Below are 17,774 nucleotides of genomic sequence, written 5' to 3' on the forward strand. Positions count from 1 at the left end.
CTTCAAGGGCACAAGATTGTTGCTTGCATCACAGATAGTTATTTTTGCCAAAAGCAACAAAGCCTATTATTATATAATTATTATAAAATATTATTATAAAACTATAAAACTACTCATTTCTGTTTTTAGTTTCATCCAGATAAGACAGAAGGTACATTTAATAATGTTCTGAGTGTTCCAGTGAATGCAGAGAAGACTGGCTGTACTGGAGGAGTAAAGCATTTGCCTGAAGTAGACATTAGGAAGCCCAGAATATTCCAGGTAGAGCTGCAGATACACTAGGATGAAATACCCTCTACCAAGATTAAGGTCAAATTCCCATATAATAAGTTAGTAATCTCCTGTAGATATGAGAGTTGCCTGTTTTTTAGTAGTCACAATTTCCACACCCATGCTAAGAAAATTGGGCCCTTGAGTGAAGCCCAAGGTTTTATAACTTAATTTAGTTTAATAGAAAGTGAGAATAACAAGCAGGGCCATGATGCTTTATCGTTTTTCAAATACTGCCACATATTTATCTCAGTTGTTCTTTACATCAAGTGAGGTACCTATGGACATTACCAACAGTATTCCCATTTTACAGTTGAGAAAACTGAGATTTGGAGAGATTAAGATACTTCCTAGTAAGTGACAGTTGCCAGTCCAGACATTTTTCTTAAAATCCTTTGCTGTTTCCACATCATACTGTCATTCATTGATGTAAGGAAATTGCACTAGGAGACAGACAGAACCAGCAATATTATTAATGTATTTATTCAAAATTAATGACATTTTAGCATAATTTTCCTAAAAGTTTGGAGAGTATCTTGTAGCTAAAATAATGGAAAGGTACTAGAAAGAAAATAGCCCAGAGAAGTTGGGAGCTGAGTTGATGACAAAGCCATGTGATCTCCTTCTGTTTCCACTATGCTAGCTACAAGATACTCTCCAAACTTTTAGCCATTTTAGAGACAGTTTCTGAAGATGTGAGTCAGCACTACCCCTTTTAAACCACAGAGGTACTAAAGTATTTGCTTTCCAAAGTATTCTCTCTTTATGTGGGGCCAAGAATGGGAAGATACAGATGAAGTGGTTAATGTCACTCCATCCCGCATAAAGCGTCTTGCACATAGTGTCTATTAATGTTATATAATTGTGATAGCGAATGTTATATGGCAACTTGGCTGAGCCATAGTGGCCAGATATTCAGTCAAACATTATTCTGGATGTTTGTGTGAAGGAGTTTTGGATGAGATTAAATTTACATCTGTGGCCTCTGAGTAAAGCAGATTACCCTCCATAATGTGGGTGGGCTTCATCCAGTCGCCTATGGCCTGAATAGAAAAGACTGCCCTCCCCAAGCAAGAAGGAATTCTGCCAGCAGACTGCCTTTGGAATTGAAATGCAATTCTCCCCGGGTCTCCAGCCTGCTGGCCTACGCCATACATTTTGGATTTGCCAAGGCTATGCAATCACATGAGACAATTCCCTAAAATAATCTTTCTACGTATACACACACACAGCCTGCTAGTTCGGTTTCTCTGGAAAACCCTAATACAATAATGTTAGGTAATATAAGTAGTAAGTGTGTATATATGTGTGTGTATGTGTATATATATATATGTAATGTTATACATATATAATATTTACAAGTAATGATATATATGTGTATACATATATGTAGTAAGTCTTCACTTAACATCATGGATAGGTTTCTGGAAACTGCAACTTTAAGCAAAATGACATATAACAAAACCAATTTTACCATAGTCTAACGGATATAACCAAGAGTTAGTTCCTATGGCAATATTTATGGTCACAAAAGATTCCCAAACTTCTAAATAAAGACAAAATACTTCTACTATTAAACATTGAACTAAGTGTGAGTTATATATATATTTAAGAAAGATTAATGAACACAACATGATTATTTACCCAATTTTTTGGTGAATCAGTGATGGCAGTTGTAATGGCAGTGGGTTAAATCAAGAAATAAAGGTCTGCAAAGCAAAAATTTTAAGGAGCACCTCTTCCCCTTATACAGCTCTCAATCCCATGGATGTGGCGGCTCACTGAGTGCTATTGTACTGCAGCATGTATTGTCGTGCATTTGGATGATTATCCTAGACTTGACAGATGTTTACAATCATTTGTCTTCATTCATTCATTCACTCTTTTTTCAATCTGCTTATTCCAGTTCGGAGTCATGGGTGGCCAGAGCTTATCTGGGTGGGAACTCATCTGGGACAGGATGCCATCTTATGGCAGGGCACACCCACACACACACCCACTCACACACACACCCACTCCCACACTCACTCATAGTGGGACCATGTGAACCTCACACAGATGAAACTCACAGGCACAGCTTTAGGATGTGGGAGGAAAGCAGAGGTGCCAGAAAGAACCCACACTGACAATGGGGAGAGCATGAAGACTCCGCAAAGGCAGGGGCCCCAGTCTGGAATCAATGTTTTTTCTTACCAATGTTATAATTAAACGACTTTGAATGAAACAACTTTATTCAAAGACCTGCTGTATACACACACATATAGACACACACACACCCCTATTCGATGCAGCAAGGAAACAAAAGTCTTTCTGCCTTCATATGAAATTAAAACTAGCCTGCTAACAAGTGAATAAATAGTCCCTTCCAGAAGATGCCAACTGCATCCTGGTTGTCTCTAAATTGAAGTTGAGGGTTCAAGAAAGTAAGTAATAATCTCAGTTGGACTCTAGAATTGCCTTCATCTCTGTGTCAGAAACAAATAGGGACTAAATTTGTCTTCTAGGCATTTTAGGAGACCCTTTTCATTTGCTTAAACATACGGAGCAATTTTAAAGTGAAGGAATGTTTCATGAAGCCTAACAGCTCATTTTGATGCATTTTAGAAAATAACATAACACTATTATCACTCAAGAAACATTAAATTCTGGATCCTGCTCACACCCGCCCTGGACTGATAGAGGTTTGTGCAAAAAGAATTTTGAAGGAGGGAGGGATTAGGGAACAGTGGATTTGTCCTGCCATTTTCTTGTGACTATGAAGAAAGCAAGGCTTTGCATATTATAATTATTTCAGGAAGAACCCAGAGGGTGCTGGGGTTCACTCTCACACTGATTGGATTGGCGAACATAAATGAGGCAAGTGAAAACAAAGAGAGGCTATGAAATATGTGTTCCCTAGTTTGAGTCCTGGCCACTTTCATCTCAACACATGCCAAGGGAGATATGGGAAAAATCTAAGTCAAGGATTAGAGGAGAGAATGCTTTTTAAACTTCAAACGCTTTTATTGAGTAAATACTGACTGTATAAAAATAGCAAAGCAAATGATAGGAAAAAGATCTTTTAGAATAAAAAAAATTTCCAAGTGAATTGGGGATTATTTGGAAGAATGAAAGCCACAACTATGTTAGCAATTCCTTATAGCTTTTGTGGATAAAGAAAACAGAAAGCCCAACACTCAAAACTACAAACTGATTTCTCTGTTACTGTGGAAAAGCCCTAGCAAAACATTTTCTAACTTTTATGTTTGGAGTATTTGTCTGGAATAATTCCTGAGAAGAAAATATCCTCTTTACAATTCTGAGCATTTTATTTAAAAAGTCAGATATATATATATATATATATATATATATATATATATATATATATATATATATGGTTATCTACCAAAAACTTTGAAGAAATTAGTCTTTATTATCTTCAGTTAACATGTTAACTATTAAATAGAAATGGATTAATCAAGATAGTGACGGTTTATTGGTTTATTTTCACAATATATGCTAGTTTTTAAAAATGTGTGGTTACTATTCTAGCAGCTGTACTGATTTCTGTCATTCAAGCACTGCTGTTCCTGTTCCACTCCCCGTATTTTCATTGCCATCAGTGAGTTCCCATTGTCATGATGTCTGTAAACTCATGTTTGATGTAATTTACAAGGAGATTCTCAGGGCCCGTGAAAGGCAATCACACAAAGTATAATCTCTTTAAAGTGTTTCTTGGATCTCTGGCAACAGATTCTATGGTAAGAATTGCCCCCCCGCCCACAAACACCCCACCATAGTTTATATGCACACAGCTTCCTCTAATTTGAATGCAAACCTGCTCTAGGCACCCATGAGTAAAGGTACAGACAGGGTTCTGTGCAGTGGGGCACATCCTTGTGCGTTTACTGAACAGAGCCTGTTGGTTTTGCCTTTCTCATTTGCCCAGCAAGAGATCATGGATTGTACATCTGAGGCCACTTCTTGGCAACTGTCAAATCTGCTTTGCTTGCTGTCTTTGTATTTCCTGCTGATCTGTTTCCTTCTTTTCCCCAGTGAACTTTGCACAGTGTGGTAACACAGAGCTGGGGAAGAGAAATGGGATTTTGGTACCCGTGTTGGGGGGATCATTAATTTGACAAAGTTGCTGAAAGATAGGGTTTTATCTCTGCTTTTCACAATGATATTGCCTTACTGCTGGGCCATCTTCTCTTTTGTACTTGAGAGTGAATCTTCCTACTGATTTTATCCCTAGAAGACTTAATAAGAGTCTTGAAAGTACTAAATTATATGTATAGGAAAGTAATTTACTTTGGAAATTAAAAGATATATTTAGGTTGGTGCAAAAGTTATTTTAATGGCAAAAGCCGCAAATATTTCTGCAGCAACCTAATAGAATACATGTATTCCCTTGAAAAATTTAGAATGAACAAGATCAACGTCTAGGTTGACATTTAGCTTTTAGATCTTTGGACTTTGTGTTTATATGGAAATTACTAGCATTTTTATATTTAACGAAGTTAAAGGGAATCATAGCATTCAAGTGCTGAACATGTTTTAGCTGTATATTTTAAATATATTTTAGCTATAATAATCAGCCTCCTTTATTTTACAGAGAAGTAAACTAAGGCCTAGAGCTGGTAAGTGACATAGTAAAGTCATATGGCACAGACTATTACTGGCAGAATAAATATTTCCTAAAAATTAGGCCTGTGATCCTTTGTCAGCAGTATATAATTTTTAAGAGTGAAGGAACTGTTGGCTTTAGCAAAATGGGATCAATATACCTTTTGAAACCTTAACAGTGGTAATTCTATACAACTGCTTTTTCTTTAATGCCCTTCCTGTTTTTTTTTTTTTAAATTTTAAGTTCTGGGATACATGTGCAGAATGTACAGGTTTGTTACATAGGTATACATGCGCCATGGTGGTTTGCTGCATCTATCAACCCATCATCTAAGTTTTAAGCCCCACATACATTAGATATTTGTCCTAATGCTCTGTCTCCCCTTTCTCCCTATCCCTGACAGGCCCTGGTATGCGATGTTCCCCTCCCTGTGTCCATGTGTTCTCATTGTTCAACTTCCACTTATGAGTGAGAACATGCAGTGTTTGGTTTTCTGTCCCTGTGTTAGTTGGCTGAAAATGATGGCTTCCAGCTTTATCCATGTCCCTGCAAAGGACATGAACTCATTCTTTTTTATGGTTCCATAGTATTCCATGGTGTATATGTGCCATATTTTCTTTATCTATTCTATTACTGATGGGGATTTGGGTTGGTTCCAAGTCTTTGCTATTGTAAATAGTGCTGCAATAAACATACATGTGCATGTGTCTTTATAGAATAGTTTATAATTCTTTGTTTATATACCCAGTAATGGGATTGCTGGGTCAAATGGTATTTCTTGTTCTAGATTCTTGAGGAATCGCCACACTGTCCTCCACAATGGTTGAACTAATTTGGACTCCCAACAACAGTGTAAAAGCATTCCTATTTCTCCACATCCTCTCCAGCATCTATTGTTTCCTAACTTTTTAATGATTTCCATTCTAACTGGCGTGAGATGGTATCTCAGTGTGGTTTTCATTTTCATTAATGACCAGTGATTATGAGGTTTTTTTTCATGTTTCTTGGCCGCACACCTTCTTTTGAGAAGTGTTTGTTTATATCCTGCATCCACTTTTTGATGGGATTGGTTTTTTTTTCTTGTAAATTTGTTTAAGTTCCTTGTAGATTCTGGATATCAGACCTTTGTCCGACGGGTGGGTTGTGGAAATTTGCTCCCATTCTGTAAGTTGTGTGTTCACTCTGATGATAGTTTCTTTTGTTGTGCAGAAGCTCTTTAGTTTGATTAGATCCCATTTGTCAATTTTGGCTTTTGTTGCAATTGCTTTTGGTGTTTTAGTCATGAAGTCTTTGCCCATGCCTATGTCCTGAATGATATTGCCTGGGTTTTCTTCTAGGGATTTTATGGTTTGGGGTTTTACATTTAAGTCTTTAATTCATCTTGAATCAATTTTTGTATAAGGTGTAAGGAAGGGGTTCAGGTTCTGTTTTCTGCATATGGCTAGCCAGTTTTCCCAGCACCATTAATTAAATAGGCAGTCCTTTCCCCATTGCTTGTTTTTGTTAGGTTTGTTGAAGATCAGATGGTTGTAGATATGTGATGTTATTTTTGAGGTCTCTGTTAGTTCTTCTTTTCCTTACTAGTTAACAGTATCACAGCTTAATAACCTTACTTATGGCATGATGTAACATGATTTTCTCATGTCAGAAACTGCTAGACAGTAATAGAACCCAGGCTAACAGCTGACTGGGACTTCAGATTTTTCTTCAATTGCAACAAATTAACCAGAAAGAAAAAAAAAAAGGATTTAACAGAGGTTCACACAGAGCAATTCTAACAAATATTGGATTTTTGTTAGCCAAATTACAATTATTCTCTCAACAAGCTAACAACCATTAGAGGAAACTGATTATCAAATGAGGATGAAAAATATTTTTAAATGCCTTCTTCAAGGTCATGTTAATTACACAATTCAGCATAGTTTCTAAACCATCTCTTGATTTTACATAGTAAAACTGATAGAGGAAAATATGGATAATTAAAATTCACAGTTAATCTCCAAACTTCACTTTTTATTCTTAAAACTCATTTTCTTTGTAAATCGCTGGCTGAAGATATTACTCACTGGAATTGTGTTTTCCATGCCTGTATCTGGAAGCACTCGGTAGCCAATCCACCAGGGTGATCAAAGCCATCCAGTAGGTTAATCTTAGCATTGCTCCTGATTACACAGCCTTCAAAAGCCAGGCTCTAGCCATCCTGGATTTTCCTGAATATGGGGGGTGGCCACAGGGGTATCCCACTTGGACCTTTCAGAAAACTTGCTGTAATGAGTGGAGTCAGGCTACTGCTTCCAGATACAGTGCTTTTGAGGTCTGCTGGAGGCTTAGAGCTGGGGACATCCTATTCTGACGTGGCCTCCAGTCAATAACTGGAGGTCATCTCCAACCAGAATGGGACTCCTCAATGAGAAATCTTTGTGCTACATCTCCTTGATGGACTGGCCAGGACTTCCTCAGAATTATACTGCAGTCTGAGGCTGTTTCTACCCTGTCTTCCTCCTTCCTACTCTCCTTTTATAGGCTTTCCTTGCCTACTCCTGCTCCCTTTTCTGCTATCTTTCACAGGCACTATCCCTAAAAAACAGCTGGAATTCCTAAGTCCACCTTGGCATCCACTTTCTGGGTGACCCAAGCTGACACAGTGAGTTAACTGACACTCTTTAATATATCACTTTTTTTTGCATCATTTATCATAATTGAACACAGTCTATATATCCTGTCTGAATGAGCAACTTTGCCCCTTCCTGCCTCCACAGCTGCTTTTGAATGGGTGGGTCTAGCAGCCATATTCATACCAAGTGTCCTTGGACCAGGTGTAGACACCTGATTAAAGCTGAGTTAATCATGGATCTTTCTCAAGAATTTAAATGAAGAGATACTGAAACAATGGTTATTTGGTATTGAGAACCAGAGCTGTAAGTTTATGTTTAGGATTGAGGCCAGAAATGATACCATGGTAACATCAAACCTCATATAATATGTAGCTCTGAAGAAACAGAAACTAAAGATCAGTGGTTGCCTGGGGGCTGAAGGAGAGAGGGATGAATAGGCAGAGCACAGAGTTTTAGGGCAGTGAAAATACTCTGCATGATACTGTAGAAAGGAAGCCAGTCTGCTGCAGATATGGAAAAAAGAGCAAAGATGAAAATGATAGCATCACCACTTTGGAAGGCGTTTTGACAGTTTATTACCAAACAAGACATATTCATCATACAAGCCAGCAATCAGGCTCTTTGATATTTATCCAAAGGAACTGAAAACTTACATCTATACAAAAACCTTCACATCAGTGTTTACGATGGCTTTATTCATAATTCCCAAAACTTGGAAGCAACTAATACATCCTTCAGTAGGTGAGTGGAAACTAAACTGTGGTACATCCAGACAACAGATTACTCGGCACTAAAAAGAAATGAGCTATTAGGTCATGAAAAGGCATGGTGGAAATGTAAATGCATATTACTAAGTGAAAGAAGTCAATCTGAAAATTCTACCTACCGTACAAATCCAATTATGAGACATTCTGGAAAAGGTAAAACTATAAAGATAATAAAAAGATCACTGGTTGCTGGGGAAGGGGTAGTGGGGAGGAATGAATGAACACATAGCACAGAAGTTTTTAGGGCTCTGAAAATTTTCTGTATGATACTTTAATGGTAGATACATGTAATTATATATTTGTTAAACCCATAGAATGTACAGCACCAAGAGTGAACCCTAATGTAAACTATGGACTCTAGGTCATAATGAAGTGTCAATGCAGGTTCATCAGTTATAAAAAATGTTTTACTCTGGTGGGGGATGCTGATAATGAAGAGTATGCATGTGTTGTGGAAGCGTATATATGGGAAATCTCTGTGCTGCTTTCCCAATTTTGCTGTGTACCAAAACTGCACTAAAAACATCCTTTAAAACAACAACAACAACAACAGCAACACAAAGAAAATGATTGCTTGATGACCAAAGCCATCATCCCTTGGTCCTAGATCTCCCAAAGTCCAGCTGCACACCTGGATGCTGGGCTCTGTGAGGTCCCTCTGTGCTCTTACATTACATTTCTAATATTAAAGCCAGTTTGAGCCATAAAAGTTTCCAAGACAATTGCTCAAAAGCAGGATTTTCTGCATATTCATCTCAGACTTGAGTTGAGCCAGTTCCTTTCCTTATACTGAAAGGTGAAGCCAGCTGAGCTTCTGGGTCGGGTGGGGACTTGGAGACTTTTGTAAATGCACCAATCAGCACTCTGTGTCTAGCTAAAGGATTGTAAACACACCAATCAGCACTCTGTAAAATGGACCAATCAGCAATCTGTAAAATGGACTAATCAGCATTCTGTAAAATGGACCAATCGGTAGGATGTGGGCAGGGCCAAAAGAGGGAATAAAAGCTGGCCACCTGCAGCCAGCAGCAGCAACCTGCTCGGGTCCTCTTCCATGCTATGGAAGCTTTGTTCTTTCACTTTTCGCAATAAATCTTGCTGCTGCTCACTCTTTGGGTCCACACTACCTTTATGAGCTGTAACACTCACGATGAGGGTCTGTGGCTTCACTCCTGAAGTCAGCGAGACCATGAACCCACCAGGAGGAACAAACAACTGCAGATGTGCTACCTTTAAGAACTGTAACACTCACTGTGAAGGTCTGTAGCTTCACTCCTGAAGCCAGCGAGACCACGAACCCACTAGAAGCAAGAAACTCTGGACACATGTGAACATCTGAAGGAACAAACTCTGGACACACCATTTTTAAGAGATGTTAACACTCACTGTGAGGGTCTGCGGCTTCATTCTTGGAGTCAGCGAGACCAAGAACCCACCATAAGGAATAAATTCCGGGCACAATACCATTAAGATTGACAGTTACTATCAAACTGCTTTTTGTTCTTAACCATTTGCTTGCATCATATAGGGTGATACAGAGCAACTGGGGTAAAGGGGCTTGAAGAGCATAAGGCTAATATTGTTTTTCTTTGCATTTTATTTCTAGTCCTTGTTCTTGCAAACCACTAAAATCCAAGGTACTTTGACATCTACTTTTCTAAAATATACAATGCAAGTGGACCAGGTCAACTACACATTTCAATTTAATTCAATAAACATTAACCAAGCACCTGTTATATGGCTAAGCGATATGCTACTGCTTATCAAAATGATGACTATAAACATAACCCAATGCACAGAAGTTTAATAATATCATTCAGTAGAAAAGTCACATGCACATGAAATTTAAACACACTCACAATATATATATATATAAGGTGTCAAATTTAAGGCAATATTTATTGCAGTTAAGTGCCATGGCAGACAATGCTTTTGAGTATCACTGATTACATTTCAGATCTTTATAAATAAACCAATTATTCTTTGAGTTTAAATACTTTTGAATGTGTAAGAACTGTCACCTCTCTTGGCCAGTGAACTCTTCCTAGGAAGGTTATGTACTTTATTTTGCAACCCCTGAGAACCAGAAAAGGGCTGAAGTTACTTAATATACATGATTTTTTTTTTAATTTTATTTTTTATTATACTTTAAGTTCTAGGGTACATGTGCATAATATACATGATTGATTGAGGCTTAGGACAATGAAACAGAAAAGTGTTCCTGTGTTCTACAGGTCTTTCTTTTGCTCCTAGGGTATTTAAACTTTTGATTTTGTCATTTTCACATGCAGTGTGAACTGGATACTACAAGTATCAATATTAAAATGTATTTATGAGTATATCAGGCCCAGTGAGGTGGCTCACACCTGTAATCCTAGAACTTTGTGGGGCTGAGGCAGGAGGATTACATGAGTCTGGGAGATCGAGGCTACAGTGAGTTGTATTGTGCCACCTGACTCAGACAAAGTGAGACTGTCTCAAAAAACAAAACAAAACAAAACAAAACAATAAAAAACAAAAGCAAAAAAAAAAAAGAATATCAAATATTTTATTCTAATTGACATCTGAATTTATAAAAATCATTTTCAGTCATTCAGAATGAAAAAAGTCAAGTCAAACAGAATATGTAAAAGATTCAAAAGATTTACAGTGTATCTGAAATTATTCATTGTCCATTTATTTACAAGTGATTAAAATGCATCCTTGACCAATAAGGTTTGAGACTTTAGAATATTAAGTGTTTAGTTAAGACCTTGAAACAAATTGGTTTTCCAAAACACACTAAATAAAAATATTTTAATAAAATGATTTGGGGATTATCCTTGTAAAAGCCACCCTAAGGGCAAACATTATTTATTTAATCTAATTTTGCCAGAGATTTGCATTCCCTGGGAGGTTGTTCCAAATCCTTTAAATTTTACTCAGGTCCCCATCCTAATACTTTCTATCTTGCAATAACCAGCAGATGAAATGAGCCTCTAATTATTTTACTGACAAAAATCAGGAAACTCAACAAGCTTTCCCCAATATCTGCACCTTTGTCTTATCTAATAGCCTGCTTTTCAATCTCAGAAGAAGATAGGCCTCTTCTGTTTCTCATCCATTCTCCCCTCACCTCTAGGAGCCTGCTGTATCAACTGCCTCACTGTCTTCGGATGCCTTTCCTTTTGCCTTTGAATATTGTATTCCATAAAACAAGTGAACAAATTAAACTTCATAAGACACCGTCCTTTAAGTTTATACTCTTTTAAATAACTTATCCTCTCTTCTCTACCTTCTCACATTTTTTGACATAAGCAGCTTCTTTGTCTCTTGAAGGCTTGCTTCTTTCACAGGCCCTTCTAAACCCATGCCAACTGGATACAACCAAGATGTTCCCTGCTGTTCTGAATATGGCAAGGTAGATGTACCAATGCATGGGCTGGCTGCTGCTTTGAAAGCCTTCTGTCAACGTTGTCACTTCTGAGACCTGTGATCCCCAGACACCACTCCTCAAATTGCCTTGTTGCTCTGTTGACTTTTCCAAAAGGCTCCTCACTGTTCTCTCCAAGTTCAGCCCCTCTTCATTCTGATGATCCCAGCACAGTCATGGCCCTAAAACCCAACTGGGATGGGGTTCCTTCATTGCCTAGAAGCCTTTATGCCTCTTTTGTGCTTGCTGATAAGTTAAAACCTCCCTAGCCAGTCACTTGGGTTATTCACACAATGACTGTCATCCCTCTGCAACTCCTTTCCACACCCTGCAATCAAGTCAGCCTCAACTCTTTTCCACCCATTTATTTGGGCTTTCCAACCTCCTTGTCTAGAATCTTTCCTAACCTTCAGGAGAGGCCAATCAGAATCTACCAGAACTTGAAAGCCCAAATCATCGCTACTGGATTGCTAGTCCAGAGCTTTTGCCTGAAGCTCCAGAAGCTGCTGACAAATGGATATCAGGGCAGTTATCCTGGCCTTGGATTCTCTTCCTTCACCAGGCTATAGGTTCTTTGAAGGAGGTAGCTAGAAAAGCTGATGTAGAAGAATGAACAGAGTCAGATGGACTTAGATGTGAGTCCCGTTCTTACTGTCTCTGTGGCCACAGGCAGGTTACTTACTGTTCTTAATCACCTGTTTCCCCAAATGGAAGAGTGAACTAACAACGTGTCATAGAACTGTGGTGAAAATTCCATGAGATAGGAAATAAACATCTGGCATCCAAACACACTTACAACTTTTTGTTTTTTTTGAGATGGAGTCCCACTCTATCGCCCAGGTTGGAGTGCAGTGGCACGATCTTAGCTTACTGCAACCTTCGCCTCCCAGGTTCAAACAATTCAACTGCCTCAACCTCCCAAGTAGCCAGGACTACAGGCATGCACCAACATGCCTGGCTAATGTTTGTATTTTTAGTAGAGATGGGGTTTCACCATGTTGCCCAGGCTGGTCTCGAACTCCTGACCTCCGCTTGCCTTGGCCAACCAAAGTGCTGGGATTACAGTCATTAGCCACTGTGTCTGCTTTGTTCCTCCCCGCCCCATATAATTCAGATTATTCAATTTAGGTTGGAGCTGCCTATGGTAACAAAGCATCCTTTTTTCTTTTCTTACTTTTTTTTTTTTTTTTTTTTTTTTTTTGGTGGAACAGGCTATATAGTATATAAATGCAAACACTTGAAAATTTCACATTTATTCTTATTTCTCTCTAGGGAAGCAAAAAAAGAACTATTCTTCCTTGAAATGAAGACAGAAGGAAAAAGGGAGAGAGAACGGAAGAAAGGGGAGAAGGATTTTGGTGTGGAGGAGGGAGAGAGCTATTCAATGTTTTTATATGAGAGAAATGGAATGTTATTCAACTGGAAACAAGAAGTGCTTCCAAAACACTGAATTTATAAAGACCAATTCCTCCAGATTTCAAAAATATTACCAACACAGGTCAGCCTGCAAATCAAATATGTGTTTTTCATTTGTTCCCCAATTCTATCCCTCCAGCTTTCTGAAGTAACCCACCTGAAAATCACTGTAGATGAGCCTTAAGCAACTGCTTGTCTATTTTCTTAACATGCTTGGCCAGGAGTTGTGAACATTGGCTTGGAAGACCTGGTTTAGCAGTGACCGTCAAAACACCTCACAACTTTGCACTGGGCACACACTTTGCTGAGTAGGGCAGTAAGTAAAATTGGGCTTTGGCTCACTGCAGAAAAAAATGTTATCCTAAATATCCACAGTAAAAGGAAGTGGGGAGGTTCTGTTCTCATCAAGTAAGTGAAGTTCACTAAAACGTATTAAGCCTCTCACAACAAAAATAGCAACTATAAATGTGAGAAAAATATCCCAGGTCCTATCTTCTACAGGTTACTGACTCAGTTCCCTTTTGAGGATACTGAAGACATTCCGCAAAGGAAACCTGCATTACTTTTAATCTGCTATAGAACTTGGCTTTGAATCAGTCATCCCAAGAAATTCTAAGAACTTCAAAATGCATTAATCCTTAGTGAACTGGATCTGTGTAACATACTCATTCCAAGTGTTTTGGCAAAGTAGCCCTATGTCACTAGCTTAATTGGTGGTAGGTTATTTTCCAGCTGTCGAATAATCTTTTCCTATTTAGGAGTCAGAAGTAAAAACATTCACTCATAAAGGAATTGAATAACTTGGAATGTGAACAACATAAGTATTTATTTGAAAAACACTTTCCATTTAAGTAAAATGGCAAATTAGCTAGAGTAGCTTCTCACTGCTAATTCTATTTGCACTCACAGTCACTTTTATTCATCATATTCAAAGATATTGCTACCAAAAATGATTTCACAAAGTATTTAGAAAAAATATATACAGTCTCTCTCTAATAGAAAGTTAATTAAAACAACAAAGCTAGGCAATATCAAGCTAAGAGAGGAAACCAATTGACATGTATAAACACAAATAAATAAATATGTACAAAAGAATCTATGCCAACAATAGACAAAAATCTTTACAATGCAAGTAAATGGTGACAAGAATGGAAAATATCTCAGGATCCTAGACTACGACTCGAACACAATGTAGTTTAATAACAGGGAAAAAGAAAAGAAAACATAATGAAAAGAGAGTCTGAATTGATGCTATTCGCAAAGGTAGGCTGAACTAAATTTAAGCTCCCCAGCTAAATTCCTGACCCTCATCTGATAGGGGCCTAAATGGAGGTGAGAACTGCATGCTTAGAACTGACGACAGAATTTGGCTCAATCTTTCAAATCCATTTACAAATGTTTCTGTTGAGCAATTTCTTAATTTTTTCTCATCTGGTTATTGAAAATTTCTAAAGTGGAGCTGACATTGTCAAATATGAAAAAAAAATTTTCTGGAGCCATATGAATATGAGTAGAAATCAAAAGCAAAGCCATTTTTGAAGCTATATCTTAATTACTATTGACTAAGAACTTTGGGCAGAAATCTGACTAGTTAGAAAGCTAACTAATTAAAATCTACCACAAATGTCTAAGGTATTGAGGGAAATGTATATGAATATTCAGTGACTAAGATTCATTTTCATCTATATGTTGTAACCTCTGCCAAAATAAGCAGCCTGTTAATATACGCCTATTGAAAAGGATTTGGCTCTGCTGTAGTGAATCTCAGTGACCTTAGATTTACTATTCTTTTCTACTGAATATAACCCTCCCCTGTGAAAGCCATGCTGGGTAATGCTCTTGTCCCCCAGGATGGTGTTGCAGGATGTTGCAAAATGGAACAGTAATAAAAAACCCGCTACCTCATTATCTCATCATCTGCTGGAGCCGGGCAAATAGCTTCCTGATTGAAGCTCAGCAAAAGGTGAGAGGTCTCTAGGGTTGTTGTGTAGCCTGAAAGCTCTCCCATGTCTCAGACTGCAAACTGCCTGTTTTTTTTGGGCAGAGAGGAAGGCCTCTAGGTCCCAGGTTCTGGACTTTGCGTTTAAGCAGACTGGCTTTGCCAGAATGTCTCCTTTTCTTATCACTTAATGCTGTTGCCTCCCAGAACCTGATACTTCCCAGATAACCCAGAGCAAATGTGAAAAAGTACAGCATGCACTGAGACCGATTTCTAAGAAACTGCATGGATTCCATCATCTAAGAACAATTCTGGTGTGGTCTCCTATACATTCATTAGCAAGCAAGCATTACTCAGAATAGTCTGAGAGTTAGGTAAGCTGCATAATAGCATGCAAGGCTCCTATGCAGCAGCCGATCCATAAATAATACACCATTTATCTTGCCAGACCTCCTTAGGCTCTTATATACTATAACCAGAGGACTGACACACAAGTAGTTTTTAGACTAGCTATTGCAGACACAGCTGTTTATAAATTATGTTGATTATTATGACTCACCCATATGTCTCACTTCATATTCCTTGGAACAAAACTCTCAATGGGGAAATACGAGGCTTTCATTTGTGTGTTAGGAAATGTCTTAAAGTCTCCAAAGCAAGGACAGAACCAGAGAGTCTCAATTGTGTGTCTCCTAAAAGGAAAATTCCACTGCATACAGCTTGCCTAATGGAAATTCTCCTTCCTCCCCCAAGCCTATGGGCTTAATATACAGTAGAGGGGCAAAAGTAGAGGTATAAGAGATTCATTCTTAAACAACTCCTGGGAAGTCCACATTGATGGAACATCAACACTAAACTTAACTCGAATGTATGGGATTAAATTATACTTAATGCTTTGGCCCTATGCCTTGAATAGAATAAGTAAAATATTAGAAATTCATATAGCCTCATTTAACTAGGTCAATATTTTGGGAAAACTTTCTTAAGCATGTTATGGTTCTGAAGGCATAATATTTAAAATAATTTAAAAAATCCTTTTTAATCTTTGGGTCAAGCAGTAAACAATCTTTTCTGCCTGTGGTTGAAATGTCATTGAAAATGAGAACATGGTACTGCATTCACGGAAAGTAACACTGGAATGGGATTTGTGGGCATTCAAAATAGTTACATTTTTTATTGTTGAGAAAGAAGACGCAGAAAATGGGTACATCCAGATATAATGACTAGGTGGACTAAAACGAGCTCTATCTAGGGTCTTCCTCAGTGTTGCTTCTCCCTTGTCTCTAATTTGAATGTCTCCCCTGAATTATGATTACTCTAATTCAATTATACATTTTAAAAATCATAGCTTCTGTGGCTACTGAGTCATGTTGCTCTCAGTACTGAAGTTTTAGTGATGATGACAACTCTTCCATGGAAGAAATATATTAAAAAGAAAAATTATGAATTTCACAAAAGCCTTCTTAACAAAATACATTCCTTATATATATGCAGTTACCTAGGTAACAGCACATTTACATTGCTAGTTGCAGTTTTCACTGCTTGGAAATCTTCACATTTCTGCAGACTGATTTCTTTTTGTTACATTAAAGACATTAAAACTTTGTGCTGTGGCTGAAGGTGTCTGACATGATAATATTTTTATAGAAGTTGTCTGAATGAGCATTGCAATAACCCTTGACCTTATCAATGACCTGATGGACAGGGATGATTGATGTCTGATCTTCATCAGCATGGGCCAGTTTTGACAAGGACTTGTCCATGGAAGCATTGTCTGCAAGAAACGATACAAGAAATTAGGTTCAAGATGAGCTGGTGGCATGCCTACACCATACTGTATACTCCGTTTTGCACATTAAAGAAGAACAAAAGAAAATAAAGCTCCAATTCTTTCTTAGATTAGGTAATGGGCAACACTAAACTTCCACGTTTTTCTTCTTCTAAGAATACTCCTGATAGTCACTGAGTGTCAACGTGCCTTCTAGTAATTTTTACTGTGGCTTACTGTAAGAAATATTCTTGCATGTAGCAGAGCCAATGAAAAAATATTTGGAAAACCACTTCAAAAATACATGCACTATGGCTTGAAAGATGTACAAAATTTCAAGGAATTAGAATGTGCTGAAATATTTGTGGAAGAAATTATATCTAAGATATGTTTTCAAAAAATATAGGAAAGGAAAAATGGGTAGGGGTGTATAACTGGCTATAAATTGCTGGGTACAAAGGGATTTATAATAGGATTCTCTCTACTTTTTATATATGTTTGACACTTTTAATAATAAAAAATTTTACAAAATTAAATTTATAGGATTTTGGAGAATAAAAGCAAATGAAAATAAATATGAAAGGCTACTTTGAACGTATTTTCCTGAGGTTTTTAGTTGGATAAACGATTGGAATATAGCAAAAAGGGTACTTCTTATGAATTATTTTTTAATTATAGCAATCAAAGTTATTACCAGAAATATTTTAATAGAAAATGATTTATTTGTATTATCTTATAGTTTCAGAACGATGTTATTGCTAACAGCACTATTATAGCAACTGATAAGTAAACAAAGGACTGCTAAATATTTTTTTCTAAAATTTTCAGTATCATATATTTAAATGTTATTTCCTTATACAGAAAAGCTTTCTAAAATTGACTCAGAGTGCTCTGAAACTCATTTACACTCTATTATCTATAAACACGTATGGTTGTCTTCATGTATCCTACAAATATCTCTTAAGTACCTCCCTCTCCAAA

General features: G+C 37.5%; 1 protein-coding gene across 2 annotated transcripts in view; it reads right to left on the minus strand.

Annotated features, from left to right (window-relative positions):
* Window positions 1-13,878: 13,878 nt before the first annotated feature.
* The window catches only part of ADGRG6 (adhesion G protein-coupled receptor G6), a 40,048-nt gene continuing 36,152 nt past the window's right edge, over window positions 13,879-17,774 (minus strand). For both annotated transcript variants that reach the window (XM_030929561.1, XM_030929559.1), the window contains one exon: window positions 13,879-16,799. In XM_030929561.1, the coding sequence (XP_030785421.1) occupies window positions 16,754-16,799 (46 nt within the window). In that variant the 3' untranslated portion in view covers window positions 13,879-16,753. The remainder of the gene's footprint in view (window positions 16,800-17,774) is intronic.

The sequence above is a fragment of the Rhinopithecus roxellana genome, chromosome 4, assembly GCF_007565055.1.
Source record: "Rhinopithecus roxellana isolate Shanxi Qingling chromosome 4, ASM756505v1, whole genome shotgun sequence".
NCBI classification, from domain to species: domain Eukaryota; kingdom Metazoa; phylum Chordata; class Mammalia; order Primates; family Cercopithecidae; genus Rhinopithecus; species Rhinopithecus roxellana.